Genomic DNA, 15,845 nt, shown 5'->3' with positions numbered 1-15,845 from the left:
ACATTGAAAATTTGCCTCAAGTCATCTAGATAGTAAATTGAAACCCTTGAACCAAAGTCAAAGCCTTTAAATCCCCTTAGGCAAGCCTTAAGGAAATAAAAAATCACGTCTGCCTTTTTACTCATAGTTAATTTCCCCCAGTCAAATTTGTTGTTTTATCTAGCTGAAGAGGTGGGCAAAGGGACGGGGGAGAATGGGGATGGAAAGAGACTGTGCCTGGGGCGATGGACACTCGATGCAGTGTGCAGACGTTTTGTTGAGTGTACACTTGAAACCTGTATGGTTTTGTGGACCAATGTCAACCCAACAAATTCAGTTTAAAAAAAAAAGACCACAGGAGATCACCCTCAATTGCAGTAATGTTATATAAGGTCCCTTTTAACTTTGTCCAGAGAACATGAATTCTGTTTATTTTTAGATATTACTGTTAAAGTCTGTTCTGATGAAATATTTGAACAATATTTAAACAGAATGACAGTCACAAGGAAAAGGCATTGGTTAATGCAATCGTGTTACATTCTATTGTCTAGAGATCATATGCTCTGTTGGATTATTTCTGCTTTTAAATATTGAGGGTTACAATGATTTTATTTGCACATACACAGCAAGGGGACAACAAATTGACTGAAGCAAATAAACAGAGTAGTCCCTTGTAGCATATTTGGAGAAAAGTTAGCAAATTGACTGTGTGTAAAGTTTTTTAATTGCAGGCCAATAATGAAGATCTGAGAAGCAATAGTAGCAATAATAGCTAAAATTTATGGAACATATACTATATGCCAGATGCTATTCTAGTGTTTTACTTCTATTTATTTACTTCTACTTACTTCTTGGATTTCTACCATAATTTCTTACCCAAATTATGTCAGCCAGATGCTATTATCTCCCTGTTACAGATGAAAAAACTTAGATAAGAGAGGACAGATGAACCCTCAAGGTCCCCAAATTCATCATATTAGTACCCTCAAGAGATTCTGGTGAGCAGAGATTTATAAGTGGACTATTCAGTGATCTTCCTCATTCTGCGCTACTGGTCAGTCAGTTATTTCTCACGGGCACACATATGTTGTCACTGGTTGAAATGTATTTAGGTGCAAATAGATACATAATTGACACTTTTAAATAACTCCAGCATTGTTTGATTCTTTCTTACCCCCTTTCCCTTTGAACCCAACCAACTAAATTATAGAGACCCTCCCAGTAGATCCTTCATCTTTATACTTGTCATTTCTGCATTTTAGATTTCTTGTACCTCTATGTTGTAATGAAAATTCTTTAACAAAACAAAAATAATGCATCATCATCAAAAAACATAAATTATAGGGCAAAAAAGTTTTCTCTTTCTGCTTTCATTCCCACTCCCCCTACAGAAATAACCAGATTAGTCATCCCCTATTAACCAACAGTTTCTATATTCCACAGTTTTCCTCTGGCTCACTTTCCTCCAGCCATATTAGCCTTTTTGCTATTTCTCAAAAGTGCTGAGCATGATTCTGACTCAGAGAAGTTTGCACTTGCTGTTTCCTCTTCTGAAATGTTCTACTTCCAGATATCTTGCTCCTTCATCTCATTCAAATCTCTGTTTAAACATTGCCTCCCGCCTGACCACTCCATATAAAACAGCATTTCCTACTCATGACTCTTCCCACATTGATTTTTATAGCATTAATCACCACTGACACACAAACACACACACATATGCCCTTAATGGCTTAAACCACAATTTTATTATCATTCTGTTATAATCTTACAGTTCTGAAGTTGAGTAGTCTGAAGTGGGTCTCACTGGACTAAAGTCAAGGAGTAGGCAGGACTGTGTTCCTTTCTGGAACCTCTGAGAGACAATCTACTTCCTTGTCTCTTCCAACTTCTCAAGGCTGCCCGAAGCTCTTGACTCAGCTCTCTCCTGTATTCAAAGCTATTGGTCAGTCAAGTATTTCTCATCAGATTAACACTGACCCTTCTGCCTCCCTCTTACATAAGTAAAGAACCCTTGAGATTACATTCAGTCAACAAGGATAATTCAGGATAACCTCTTTAAGGTCAGGTCCCTTTGCCATGTTACCTAATATATTCATAGGTAGGCTGAATAATGGCCCTAATCTCCCAAACCTCTGTGAAAGTATATATCTTTGCTTATAAAGTTATTTAGTCATATAGAAGTGATTTGTGCATTTTTAATGTTATATATAATGTTATTATGTGAATATATTAGTTTATTTTTCTATGGGGATTTAGATTGTTTTCAGGGATTTTATATTGTAAACAATGTTTGCATGAATATTCTTATACATATCTCCTGGTATACCTAGAGTTTTTCTTGCCATTACCTTTGACTGAAATTGCTAGAACACAGAATATATAAATATTCAATGTTATATATTCAATTTACAAGATAATGCCAAATTGCTATTTAAATGGTCGCACTAATTTACATGGTGACAAGGGATTTATAAGAGAGAATCAGGGTACATGTTCTCTCCAGCACTTGGCATCATTAGACTTCTTAATTTTTGCCATGTAAATGATTATTTTCCTAATTTCTTTTCAGATAATTTATTGTTAGTGTGTAGAAATGCAACTGATTTGTATAGAAAAGCAACTTTTTTGAGTGTGGATTTTGCATTCTACATCTTTACTGCATTCATTTTTTGGTTCTTGTTTGTGGTGTCTTTAGAGTTTTCTATATATAAGATTATGTCATCTGAAAACAGAGACAATTTTACTTCTTCATTTATGAACTATCCACATTTTATTTATTTTTCTTGCCTAAATTACTCTAGTTAGAACTTCCAGTACTAACTCTGTTGAACAGAAGAGGAAGGAGCTGGCATACCTGCCTTTTCAGTGTTTCACCACTGAGTATGATGTTAACTATGGGTTTTTCATATATGGCCGTTATTATGTTGAGGTACTTTCTTGTATTTCTAATTTGTTGAGTGTTTTTATCATGAAAGGGTATTGAATTCTGTCAATTGCTTTTCTGTATCTGTTCATATGATCATACGGTTTTGTCTTTCATTTTGTTAATGTGATGTATTACACTAACTGATTTTTATATGTTGAACCATATGTGCATTCCAGGTATAAATTCCACTTGGTCAAAGTGTATGATCCTCTTAATGTGTCGTTGGATTCTGGTTGTAGTATTTAGTTGAGGATTTTTGCTTCAATATTCATCACGGATATTGATCTGTAGGTTTTTTTTTCTTGTGGTGTCTTTGTCTGGCTTTGATATCAGGGTAAGGTGGCTGATGGAATGAATTTGGAAGTGTTCCCTCCTCTTCAATTCTTTGGAAGAGTTTGAGAACTATTAGCATTAATTTTCCTTTAAGTGTTTGATAGAATCTCCAGTAAAGCCATCTGGTCATGGGCCTTCTTTGATGGAAGTTTTTTTTTTATTACTGCTTCAATCTCCTCACTAGATTTAGATCTGTTTAGATTTTTATTTCTTCATGATTCAATCTTGGTAAGTTATATATTTTTAGTAACTTATTCATTTCTTAAGATCAGTCAGTTTGTTAGGATGTAATTGTTCATAGTAGTCTCATAATTTATTTTATTTCTGTGACATCATTTGTAATATTTCCTCTTTCGTTAGTAATGTTAGCTACAAATTTCCTCTTTTTCTTACTTAATCTATCTCAGGGTTTGTCGATTTTGATGATCTCTTCAAAAATCTAATTCTTACTTTCATTGATTGTTTTCTACCCCCTGTTTCATTTATCTCTACTCTAATCTTTATTTTTTTCCTTCCTTCTGATAACTTTGGGTTTAATTTGTTCTTTTTCTAGGTCCTTGAGGTGTAAGGTTAGGTTGTTGAGATCTCTGTTTTTAATACAGTCATTTAGCACTATCAACTTTCTTCTTAGTCCTGCTTTTACTATATCCTAGATGGTTTAGTATTGTTATATTTTCAGTTTCATTTATTTTCTAATATTTTCTAAACTCCCTCATGATTTCTTCTTTGGTCCATAGGTTGTTTAAGAGTATGTTGTTAATTTCCACATATTTGTCTACTTTCCTGATATCCTCCTGCTATTGATTTCTAGTTTCATTCCACTGTGGTTAGAAAAGATATACTATATGATTTCAATCTTATTAAATTTGTTAAGACTGTTTTGTGGCCTAATACATGGTTATCATGGAGAATGTTTCATTTACACTTGAAAAATATATATTCTGCTCCTGTTTGGTGGAGTGTTCTGTGTATACCTAAGTCCAATTAGGTCCAATGGCTTATGGTGCTGTTCAAGTCCAATGTTTCTTTATGATTTTCTGTCTGGTTGTTCATATTGAAAGTAGGGTATGAATCTCTTACTCTTATTGTGTTTCCATTTCTACCTTTAGTTCTGTCAATGTTTGCTTCATGTATTTGGGTCTTCTAATGTTAGGTACATGTATATTTATAATTGTTATAACTTCCTAAGGAACTGACCCTTTATCATTATTTAATGTTCTTCTTTTTCTCTTGTGATAGCTTTTGTCTTAAAGTCTATTTTGTTTCATGTAACTATTGCTACCCTTGTTCTCTTTAGGTTCTTGTTTGCATGGAATATCTATTCCCACCTGTTCAGGCAGCTATAACAAAAATTCTATGGACTGGGTGGCTTAAACAACAAATATTTATGTCTCATAGTTCTGGAGGCTGAAAAATACATGATCAAGGTGCTGGCAGATTAGGTTTCTGGTGATGATCCACTTCTTGATTCATAGATTGCTGTCTTCTCATTGTGTCTTTATATGTTGGGAAAAGACATGAGAGTTTCGGGTCTCTCTCTCTCTCTCTTTTAATCTTCACCTCCTCACCCAAGGATACGTTTTTATTAATTTTAGAGAGAATAAGGGGGAGAGAGAGAGAGAGAGAGAGAGAAACATCGATCTGTTGCCTCCCACACGTGTCCCAACCAGGGATCAAACCCGCAACCTAAGTATGTGCCCTGACCAGGAATAAACCCACAACATTTTGGTGTTGGGATGACACTCCAACCAACTGAGCAAACTGGTCAAGGCTGGGTCTCTTTTATAAGGGCACTGATCCCATTTATGTGGATTCTTCACATATTTCCTTTACTGGGGAATTTTATAATTCGGTTTAGTTTTATTTATTTTTTTTCTATCTATCATCCATTCACTTTAACTTGTAGGACTCCCATCAATGTTTCTTGTAGGGCAGATCTAGTGGTGGTGAATTCTCTCAGCTTTCCTTATCTGGGAAGTTTTTGATTTCTTTCTCTTTTTTTAAGGGCAGTTTTACTGAATATAATATTCTTTGTTAACAGTCTTTGTTTTTATTGATTTCAGAGAGAGGAAGGGAGAGGGAGAGAGGGAGACAGAAACATCAATGATGAGAGAGTCGTCATTGATCAGCTTCCTCCTGCATGCCCCCGACTGGAGATTGTGCCCGCAACCCAGGCATGTGCCCTGACCAGAAATCGAACCACGATCTCCTGGATCCTAGGTCGATGCTCAACCACTGACCCACACCCGGCCAGGCTGTTAACAGTCTTCTTTTTTTTTTCCAGTACTTTGAATATTTCATCCGACTCCCTCTAGCCTCCAAGCTTTTGCTGAGAAAACTGATGATGTTCTAATAGGATAATTCCTTAGGATGACTCAGTTTTCTGTTATGGCAACCAATATTTTGTCGTTGCCTGTGACTCTTGACAGTTTTATCATGTTGTATCTTGGTGTAGGTCTCAGTAGATTTATCCTAGACGGAGATGTTTACACTTACTAAATTTGTAGGTATTTTTCTCCTCTCAGATTTGGGGAACATTTTGGCCATTATATCTTCAAATCATTTTTCTGCCCCCTTCTCTCTTTCTTCTTCTGGTACTCTCATAATGCATATGTTGTTCTGCTTGATGGCATTCCATAAGTCTTTTAGGCTCTCCATTTTTATTTATTTATTTTCCTTTGCTCCTCTGGCTTAGTCTTTGAGTTTATTGATTCATTTTTCTGTCTGGTCAAGTTCACTCTTCACAGCGATGGTTTCAATTCAAGTAATGCATTCTTCAGTTTCATAATTTCTCTTTTATTCTTCTTCATAGTTTCTATTTCTTTGTTAACATTCTCATTTTGTTTCTGCATAATTTTTTTATTTATTTAAGTGCCTATATGTGCTGTCTTTGAATTCCTTAAACATCTTTCTGATGGTAAACTTGAATTCTTTTTATGAAAATTCATATATCCTTGTGGCTTTAAGGAAATTTCTAGAGATTTAACTTGTTTCTTTAAATGTGTTATGATTTCCTTTGCTCTATAGGTCTTTTATTTTTGTTGGAATTTTGCCATTTGAGTAACCAGCCAACTCTCTCAGACTTTGTCATCTGGTTTTGTATAGGGATGGTTTTCACTACTCAGCTAAACAGTTCTGGAAACCTCAAAAGCTCTTTCCTGGTGTGTGCCCTCTGGATTATTTTGAGGAGGTTTGCTATTCCCCTGGTGTCTGTCTCAGACACTGCGGCCTGGCTAGTGTTGGAGTCAGTGACAACACTGGCACTCCATCTAGTGTCTATCTGTGGTACTGCAGATTCTGGTACATGCTTTATCATCTTTGTTCCGAGACTCTCAACCTGGCAACTCACTCCAGTCCTAACTTGGATACAGATTAGTTCCTCAAGCAGTCCTCTTAAAAGTCAGAACGTTGGACATAAGTTCTAATTTTTTCTCTCTCCAGGGAAAACACGGGAGTTTTCCTTTCGTTTTGTCCCAATTGCACCAGCCATGCTTGGTGGGGGAAATGCGGTGGCTGGAGAGTTGAGTGTCACAGATTTTCTTACTGAGCTGCCATATGGTTGGCTTCACACTGCCTGTAATGCAGGGATATTTTAACTGCTTTCTGGATTTCTCACAGTGTCATTTGTTTGGTTTGTTGTTGTTAAATCCATATCTCCATGAGGGAAGGAGTGTGAGGGCTTTTGATCCTGCCATTTTGCTAACATCACTCCCATACATATGTGTTTGGGGTTTTTTTCCATTTCTGGTACCAATAACATGATTCTTGAAGTGATTAGAACCTGAAATTTTTTTCATTTCTATTCTATGATGTAAGCCAGTATGTGATTCTACAATTGTCAGAATTGACTCCCCTTGAAAATCTTTATAATTTTTGTCTGACTCCTTTAGGCAAATTTAATAACTTTCTCCTATGTGTCTTGTTCTTCCTTTTACCAGCTTAGTAAAACTGGCTTGGATACCTTTCTACATTTTGTGTTTCATTCTTAGACAATTCTATATCTTATATAAGAATTCTTAATTATTTCTAGTAAGTTGTATTATTTTACAGATTTTCTCAAGTTCTTTCAACTCCATTGAAAGTTCCCTATATACAGAAGAAAGTACACATGTCTTGACAGCCATGGAAGGTCTGGATTTGGCCTTTCTCTCTTTTTTCCCAGCATGGCCTCATGTAAGACACACAATAGATTCTGGTCAGACAAAAGTTTGACAAGTATTTTTTGAACATCTTTGTAGCAGGCATCATTCCAAGCACTGGGGGTGTAACAGTGAACAAAACCTCTTCCCTGATGAAGCTTATATTCAAGTAAGGGCAATATACAATAAAGAAATAAAATATAATGTGAGGGGAAGTGCTATAATTTTAAATAGGTTGGTCAAGGAATGCCTCATTGTGAAGTTACTTTGAGCAAAAACCTCAGAGATGTGAGTGAGTGATAGAAATATGACTATGGGCACAAGCTTTCCCTGCAGAAAGCAAGTAAGAACAAAGAACCCGAGGCAATATAATAAACTTGGAATTCTCAAGGTCCAGCAAGAAGTCTGATGACGCTGGAGAGGAATAGCGAGGACTAGAGTAACAGAAGGTAAGATTAGAAAGGTAAAAAGGAGTATTTGTGGGGAATGGATATTCAGTGGGGGAGGCTAGATCATTTAGGGTCCTGTAGGCCATGGGAAAGACTAGATATTACTCTGAGATGGGAGGAAAGTGAGTGCTAGCATGATCTAATTTTCAGTTAGGAAGAATTTTTCTAGCTACTGTATTGAGAAGAGACTGTAGGGGGATAAGAACAGATGCAGAAAGATCTATTAGGAGGCTAACACAACAATCCAGGCTAGACAGGATGGTGCCACTGGCAGTGCAGTTGGTAATGAGAAGGGCTTGTTATATCCGCGGCTGGATATAACAGAGTGCTGTAGACTCAGTGGCTCAAACAGCTTAAATTAGTTTCTCACCATTCTGGAGATTGGAAGTCTAAGGTCAGGGTATCAACATGGCTGGGTTCAAGTGAGAACCCACTTTCTGGTTTTCAGATCATTATCTTTTTTCTGGGTCTTCACATGGCAAAGAGAGAGAGAAGCAAACTGTTATAAGGACACTAATCTTATCATGAGGGTTCCACCTTCAGGACCTAACTACCCCCCAAAGACCCACCTCCAAATATCATCACTTGGGGATGAGGGTTTCACATATGAATTGAGTGGGGGATAGAAATGTGTGTAGTCCAGAACAAGATCAGATTTTCAACTGCAAGCAAAAGGAGTTTACTCATGAGTATGAATGCGGACTGTAAGAAGGATGAATCAATAAATTTTGTTAAAATGGAACTGAAAACAAAAAATCTTTTTTCAGAACATTAAATATATTTGTTTTCTTCATCTTAATTTGCATTTCTCCAACAATAGTGATGTTTAATAAATGAAAATTTTCTATTTTTCACCTGGGTTCCGGGAAGTGCTATGTTTGCGAACCCCTAGCCCTTACCCTCGATGTTAGCCTATGCCCTTCACTTGGAAATAATAGCTTATCATCATGACCATCTCAGACCATGGACTAGCTTCTTATAAGTCAGCTAATGATGTTAATTTAAAAATATTGTCTGTACTGCTCTAAATACTTGATATTGTAATCACGTTAGAAAATGATGCTTTATCAGTATAGAGATGCTGATGTTAAAAAGACTAAGAAGTCCATTTGGTACAGAGGAAAGGTAGGTATGTTTTTTATAATAAAATAATGTTTTTAAGTAAGGAAGAAAAGCTATGTTAATTCTGTGACCATATAAACATGTAGTTCTATGAGTAAGCATTTTTCCCTTTCCTTCTGCTTTTTTCTTAGATGTTCTTGGCAGCCCTCTCATTCACCTTTATTTCTAGGACACTGAGTGGAGCCATTATGAAAAGTTCCATCACCCAAATAGAAAGGAGATTTGACATAACGTCTTCTATTGCTGGCTTAATTGATGGAAGCTTTGAAATTGGTAATTTTTATTTCTCTTTTATTATTTAGTAACCAGATTTGCAGTGGTAAAAACTATTCATATCTGCTCTTCACCAGTGGTTCTCAACCAAGGATAAATTTGCCCCCAGGGCCAGTTTGGCAATATTTGAAGACATTTTTGTTTTTCATAACTGAGGGGAGTGGGTTTGCTAATGACATCTAGCAGTAAATGTCAGAGATGGTGCTAAACATCCTGCAGGACACAGGGCAGCCCCAACAACAAATAATTATCCATCACAGAATGTCAATAGTGCAGAGGTTGAAAAACCCTGATCTACACAATCTCATTACTTACAAATACTTTACAGGGCTTTACCTTTCCTTTCTCAAGATTCCCTAATGCGAAAAAAAAACCAACTTAAGTTTGGAGAGAGAATTATGATTCTGATGATTTGAGGAGGGAGGAATAGCTTTAGAGCAACCTCTGTTAAGTTTCTACTGTTCGGCTGGGTATAAAATTTGGTGTTAAAAGTCTTTTTCGGACCTTGAATATGTTGCATGTTGCTTTGTTTCTTTATTTTGATTCAGATTTCTCTCATAATAATGAAGTTTTATATAATTATTGAACATTATTTTCTTTTCTTTTATAAATTGGAGCTCATTACCTCTGCCCATTTTTCCTTTTTCCCCCCACTGTTTAATAAATTTTAAAAGGAATAAAAATTATCTTTGTTGTATAGATTACAAATATTTTCTATAATTTTTTGTTTACCTTTTAAGTTTAAAATACATTTAGATATTGACTATTTAAAAATAATTGCATAAAGGAGGGCCCATCTATCTTTTTGTTAAGAGTTCTGACTTTTCATGATCCAGAGGATATTACACCCTAAATATCCTTCACTTTTTCACCTCCCTGGTTTATTGAGACATCTAGAATTTTAGTATTAGCCTGTTATTAGCTTTAAATTCTAATTTATTGTATGTCTCTTTTTATTGAGAAATTGATTCTTAATATTTTTGTTAAACCTTGTAGCTATTTAACAGCTATTATTTGGATGTGGTTATTAATTTTACTGGTTTCTTTGCTTACCACTGGTTCTTGACTCTTTTGACTTTGAATCTCATGTTTAGTTTTTCTGAAATTATTTTTATGTAGTTATTTTTTCCAGAAACAATTGAACACATGACATTTTCTGAGCCCTTGCTTGTTGGAAAATGTATTTATTTTAGTATCTTATTCAAGTGATAATTTGTTTGAGTATGTAATTAAAAGTTCAAAATCTTTTTTCATCAGATTATTTTAAAACATTTATCTACTGGTTTTTACACCTAATGTTGTATAATAAATCATTACCAGTATCATTGTCATGCACTGACAGATACCTACTCTTCATCTTTGAATTTCAGAGATTTTACCAACATATATCCAAGACTCTCATTTTTACATTATTTATGGTAGGAGAAATTTTCATCTAAAGGTTTGAGACTTCTAGTTCAGGGAATTTGTTTTATAATTTTAAATTTACTTCTCCCGCTCCATTTTCTTCTGAAACATATATACGATGAATGTTAAATTTTCTGGCTATTTTTTTCTTTCTAAAATTCTACTTTTTTATCTTCATGTTCCAACAATATCCTTTGATGCAATCTCTCATCTTATCATATCAGGTCCCAACATGTACATTTTTATAATATTTTAATTTATAATACTTTACTATTCTCTTATTATTTTTAGTCTGCTCATTCTTCTTTTATGGATGCCCATGTACTTCTAAAAATATGAACTAGATTTTCTCAAAGTTTCTCCCCTTTTTAGTTTCCTTATTTTACTGTTTCTTCACAGGTTACTTTACCTGCCAGTTCATTTTGGTGCTTTTATTTCCTGCTATTTTTTTCCATCAAATGTTCAGTAATCCTTGGTTGTTGTCTGTTTGGTATCATACATGTAGCTCCAGGTGGATCTGAATTGGTTGTGGCTCCCTCCACTTGGAATGCTCTTCTTCCCCTTTTTAATGTAAATAATTTATACTCCACATTCAATCTCAAGTGACCCCTCCTCCAGAAAACTTTTCTGAACCCCTTAATTACTTTAAGCTCCCCTTTTCTGTGGTCTAACAGCACCTATGTCTATAGACCATGGTTCCTGCTTTTTTAATATTTCTGGATACTAACACCATGGCAGGAACTTAGTTGAAATTAAAAAATGCTGGAGTGAATGACTAGTGCATGAATGAATAACTTTCCCTCAGGTCAGAAAGGTTTTTCTCCACTCCAGAGCAATCCAGTTAACTCCAAATTCTTCAATAAAATTTTGCTTTATTAACATTGCCAAATAATTCAAAAGTTTTCTTTTGTATCTGAAACCTATTCTACTTATTACCGAGACCATAAAATTTTACAGTGAGTTGTTTATTATGAGTTTCATCTTCTCAATTAAATTGCACGGTCTTTGAGAGGTGATACCATGTCCTGTGCTCTATTTATATTCATTCTGGGGCCTTCCATTCTACTGAGCACAAAATTAGGCTCGATGTTTGCTATAGTGAATCATATAAAAATGATTTTTGCTCTCTTTCTAGGAAACTTGTTTCTGATTGTATTTGTGAGTTACTTTGGATCCAAACTACACAGACCAAAAATAATTGGAATTGGTTCCTTCGTTATGGGCATTGGAAGTATTTTGACCGCTTTACCACATTTCTTCATGGGATAGTAAGTCTTAAACAGTTGTGTGCCATTAATTACTATTTACTTGTAAATTAATGGTAGAATTTCATTTTTTCCTTTTAAATAAACAGTCACCTTTTGAGAAGAATACTCACTAAGTATGTGTAGAAATGGTTTATTTTTTATGTAATAATTAACTTATTGCTTTAGACACCCTGGCTTTCACTGAATTTGAAATACGAATAGCACTGAATAAAGTGTACAGTTTATGAGAAATTAATAAGATCTCTGTGACTTTTTAATATAACATATATACTTCACATCTTTGCCTACAAGATTTTATATATTCAATAAACTTCACCAGTCAACCTATTGCAGTATGGGTTTCCCCACTACCATATCCATTGGGAGCGCCCTTCCTAAGGTGTAGTTAAGGTTAGAGTCAGATACTAATGACAGAGAAACCTAAACTAGGGATGGCTTTAATAAGATAGAAGCTTGTTTTTCACATAAAAAGTTAATGTAGCTGTCCCGAGCATGGTAAGTTACTGCTTCTTTTTATCATATTGCTCTGCATTGCATGGCCTTGATGTTATGGCCCAAATTGTGGCAACGTTGTTCCAGCCAACAGGACAGAGGAAAGGGAAAGGCAAGGAGAAGAAGCAGAGTTCACACAGCCTGTGGCTTAGAGGATATTTTCAGAAGCTTGACACTTCTACTGACTCCACATTGGCCAGAACTTTATTGTATTTCACATCCAGATATAAAGACATTGGAAAAAATAGACTTTATTCCAGGTTGCTATGCTACTAGCTGAATATCCCACCTTCTATTACAGTGGAAGGAGAGAAGAATGGATATTGAGAGACAATGAGCAGTTTCTGCTAAAGACATGAATTACCTAACCATTGCCAAAGCCAACAGTCATGCCTCTGGTTACCGTATTAATCCCCCGCCATATTTGACCTTCATAAGCACTTTCTTCTTCCTGGAACTTCTTCTGATTTTCATTCCTCTGTTGATTTATGTCCTACCTTTGTGGTTTCTTCATTATGCCCATCCTTTCCTTCAGCTGCTGACACCATAATGTCAGTATTCCCTAAGTTCCCTCCTAGACTCTTTTTTTATTTCTACACAAATGACCAGTGGTCGCCAAATCTTGCTTATTCTACCTCATATCTGTCAAAGTTGTACCATCCTTTCATCCCCATTGTCCCCAACCTACTTGAGGGTTCCCTCCTTTCTCACCTGGACTTTTTGCTGCCAGTCTAAACGTCATTCTAACTCATAATCTATATTATTCAATTTAAAATGCAAATTCAATTATTTTATCTCTGCTTAAAACTCCCAATTTTCTTGAGCAGTGTTTTCTAAACTTCAGCTTCTGAACTACTAGTGGACCAAAAAATTGATTCAGATTAATTATTAAAGCCAACAGTAGGATAAGATCACTTAGAATAAAATAGAATCAAAGTATATACAATGTGAGTAGGAACAAATATTGTTCCACAAAACTTTTATTTTGGTTGTTGGTGTGTATGCGTGTGCACATATGTATGTATTGGGGTTGTGATGCAAAATGCATTTTTTACTGTTGGTCAGAGTAAGAAACATTGAATGCTGCTCCCCTATGAATTAGTATCTACACTCATTTACAGGTTGCTCATTGGTTTGGTACTTGACTGTCTTCTTCTTCACCTTACACTGCTCTTCATGATTGAATACCACATTCTAGGCTTGCAGTTTTCCAGATGTGCCCTAATATGTCATATCTTTGCACATGGTGTTTCTTACAGCCTTGAATACTTGTTGTTGTTGTTGTTGCCTAGCTATTAAACTTCTGTGTGTCTTCAAGATTCATCTCAATGGTCATCCTCACAGGGAAGTCTTCTCTAATCCACTCCTTCCCCCACCTCAAGTAAAGCTGATCATCCCTTTTTTTCTTGTGACAACTCAGGATCTGGTGTGTTAAATTTATCATATCTTTTAGTATATATGGTCATCTTAGAGAGTGTCAAATTCCCTAAGTACAAAAACTTGGTTTTAGTTTTAGTTTTTTTGGAGCTGAGTATAATGTCTGGCATACAGTAGGCTGCCTTGGAACTCATGAGGTACCTCAGTGTTTTTGGATACCAGCATTTGTCCTTATTCTAGCTCTATCACTGTTGTTCTTAAGTTCTTCCTCATCAAATGGAAATGAATTAGAACTTTTTTAACTAAATTTTGAAGAGTCAGGATTATGATAATGTGTGTGTGTGTCCATGAAAGAAAATCAGACAGATTATTGATAGAAAATGTAGATGAGTTAGTGTGTGCTATAGATTGATTTGGAAAACAGTGTTCTAAAGTTTATTAAATGTTATAAAGTTTATCAGGTAGTTTAGATTGTAACTATCTTTGGAGATGATTCAGAGGGATGGAAGGTTTAGTTAGAAGATTGTTTAAAACAACAAAAAAGCATAAAACCAAGATATTTTATGCCTTGATCAGATTAAAAGTACTCCTAGGATGATAGTAACATGATGATCCTTGCCTAAGAAGTAGTGAATGCTATTTCTTCATGAACACTCCCATTTCACTTTTATTCATCACCTAAAGTACAATTGGGAAGTTGACAAAAGGGATTTTAATGATTCGGAGAAGAGAATGGTGTAAATAAAGTGGAAAATTTCTCTGTATTTCTGGGAAAAGTAAAAGTATTCAGTAGCTAAACAAAAATTAAATCTAAGCCTTGGCCACAAAGCTCAGTTGGTTGGAGCGTTGTCCAGATACACCAAGGTTGCAGGTTCAATCCCTGGTCAGGGCACATACAAGTCAACCAATGAATGCATAGGTGGGTGGAAGAGTGGATTAATGTTTCTCTCTCTCTCTGTCTCTCTCTCTCTCTGTTGCTCTCGCTCTCACTCTCACTCTCTGTCTCTCCCTTCCTCTCTCACTCTAAAATCAATACCAAAAAAATTTTTTAATTAAATCTAGTGATATTCTTACAGTTACAGGTATTCTAAAGAAACCTATATTAATCCATCAGAGAATTCAACATCAAGCTTATCAACCTGTTCAATTAATCAAAATGTGTTACTCAATAACACATCACCTGAGAGAGAGGGAAAAGGTAAGAATGAATTGATACTAGTGAATATTAGTGTCACCAATAAATATTCTAAAATTTATCAGCTTAATTGCGTCCGTAAAAATGATTAGCAAAATTGATTTAAAACAAATAGGATGGAATACTATGCAGCTGTAAAAAAAAAGTAGGATCTTTTATCCTTTGTCACAGCCTGGAGGGAACTAGAAAGTACTATGCTGAGTGAAATAAGCCAGTCAGAGAAGGACAAGTACCACATGATCTCGCCTGTATGTGGAATATAATAAACAAAATAAACTGATGAACAAAGTGGAGCCAAAGACATAGAAGCATGGAACAGACGGAAGGATCTCAGAGGGAAGGTGGGGAGGGGGGAGAGGGTGGGGAGAGATTAATCAAATAACTTACATGTTTATAAGCATAACCCATGGACACAGGCATTGGTATGGGGAAGGCATGGGGGTGGGATGGATGTGGGGTGGAGGGGATCAATGGGGGGGGGGAGGAGACATCTGTAATATTCTCAACAATAAAGATAAAGAAACTTTAAAAAATAAAATTAAATAAATTTAATTTAATTTAAAAAATTTTTAAAGGGTAATGATATCTGGTCAATTTATTTCAAATATGAATAAGTAACCTGTCAATTTATTCCCAGTTTGAGTATGCTTTAAAAATACAAAAAATAGAGAAAATAAAATTAAAATAATTAATTAATTAATTAAAAAATAAAATTAATTTAAAAATAATTAGTTAAAAAATAGGAAAGACATTTGCATTTTATAATAGTGTTAATATATTCTATATAAAGATCTCTTAGAAATAATAAAAAGAGTAATATTTTGGTAGGAAATTGGCAAAAAATATATGGATTTAAAATAAAGAGGGAAGTGACATAAATAG

General features: G+C 35.1%; 1 protein-coding gene across 2 annotated transcripts in view; it reads left to right on the top strand.

Moving 5' to 3' along the window:
* The window catches only part of LOC308552225 (solute carrier organic anion transporter family member 1B3-like), a 51,132-nt gene that overhangs the window by 12,357 nt on the left and 22,930 nt on the right, over window positions 1–15,845 (top strand). Inside the window, exons 4-6 of one of the 2 annotated variants that reach the window (XM_081127315.1) lie at window positions 9,083–9,224; window positions 11,767–11,899; window positions 14,845–14,966. In XM_081127315.1, coding sequence (XP_080983441.1) covers window positions 9,083–9,224; window positions 11,767–11,899; window positions 14,845–14,966 — 397 coding nt within the window. The remainder of the gene's footprint in view (window positions 1–9,082; window positions 9,225–11,766; window positions 11,900–14,844; window positions 14,967–15,845) is intronic. The other variant, XM_081127316.1, reaches the window with a different exon arrangement.

This window comes from Miniopterus schreibersii (assembly GCF_964146895.1).
Source record: "Miniopterus schreibersii genome assembly, chromosome: 2".
Taxonomy (NCBI): domain Eukaryota; kingdom Metazoa; phylum Chordata; class Mammalia; order Chiroptera; family Miniopteridae; genus Miniopterus; species Miniopterus schreibersii.
The sequence above is the reverse complement of the archived record's forward strand: the minus strand, read 5'-3'. Positions and strand labels throughout refer to the sequence as shown.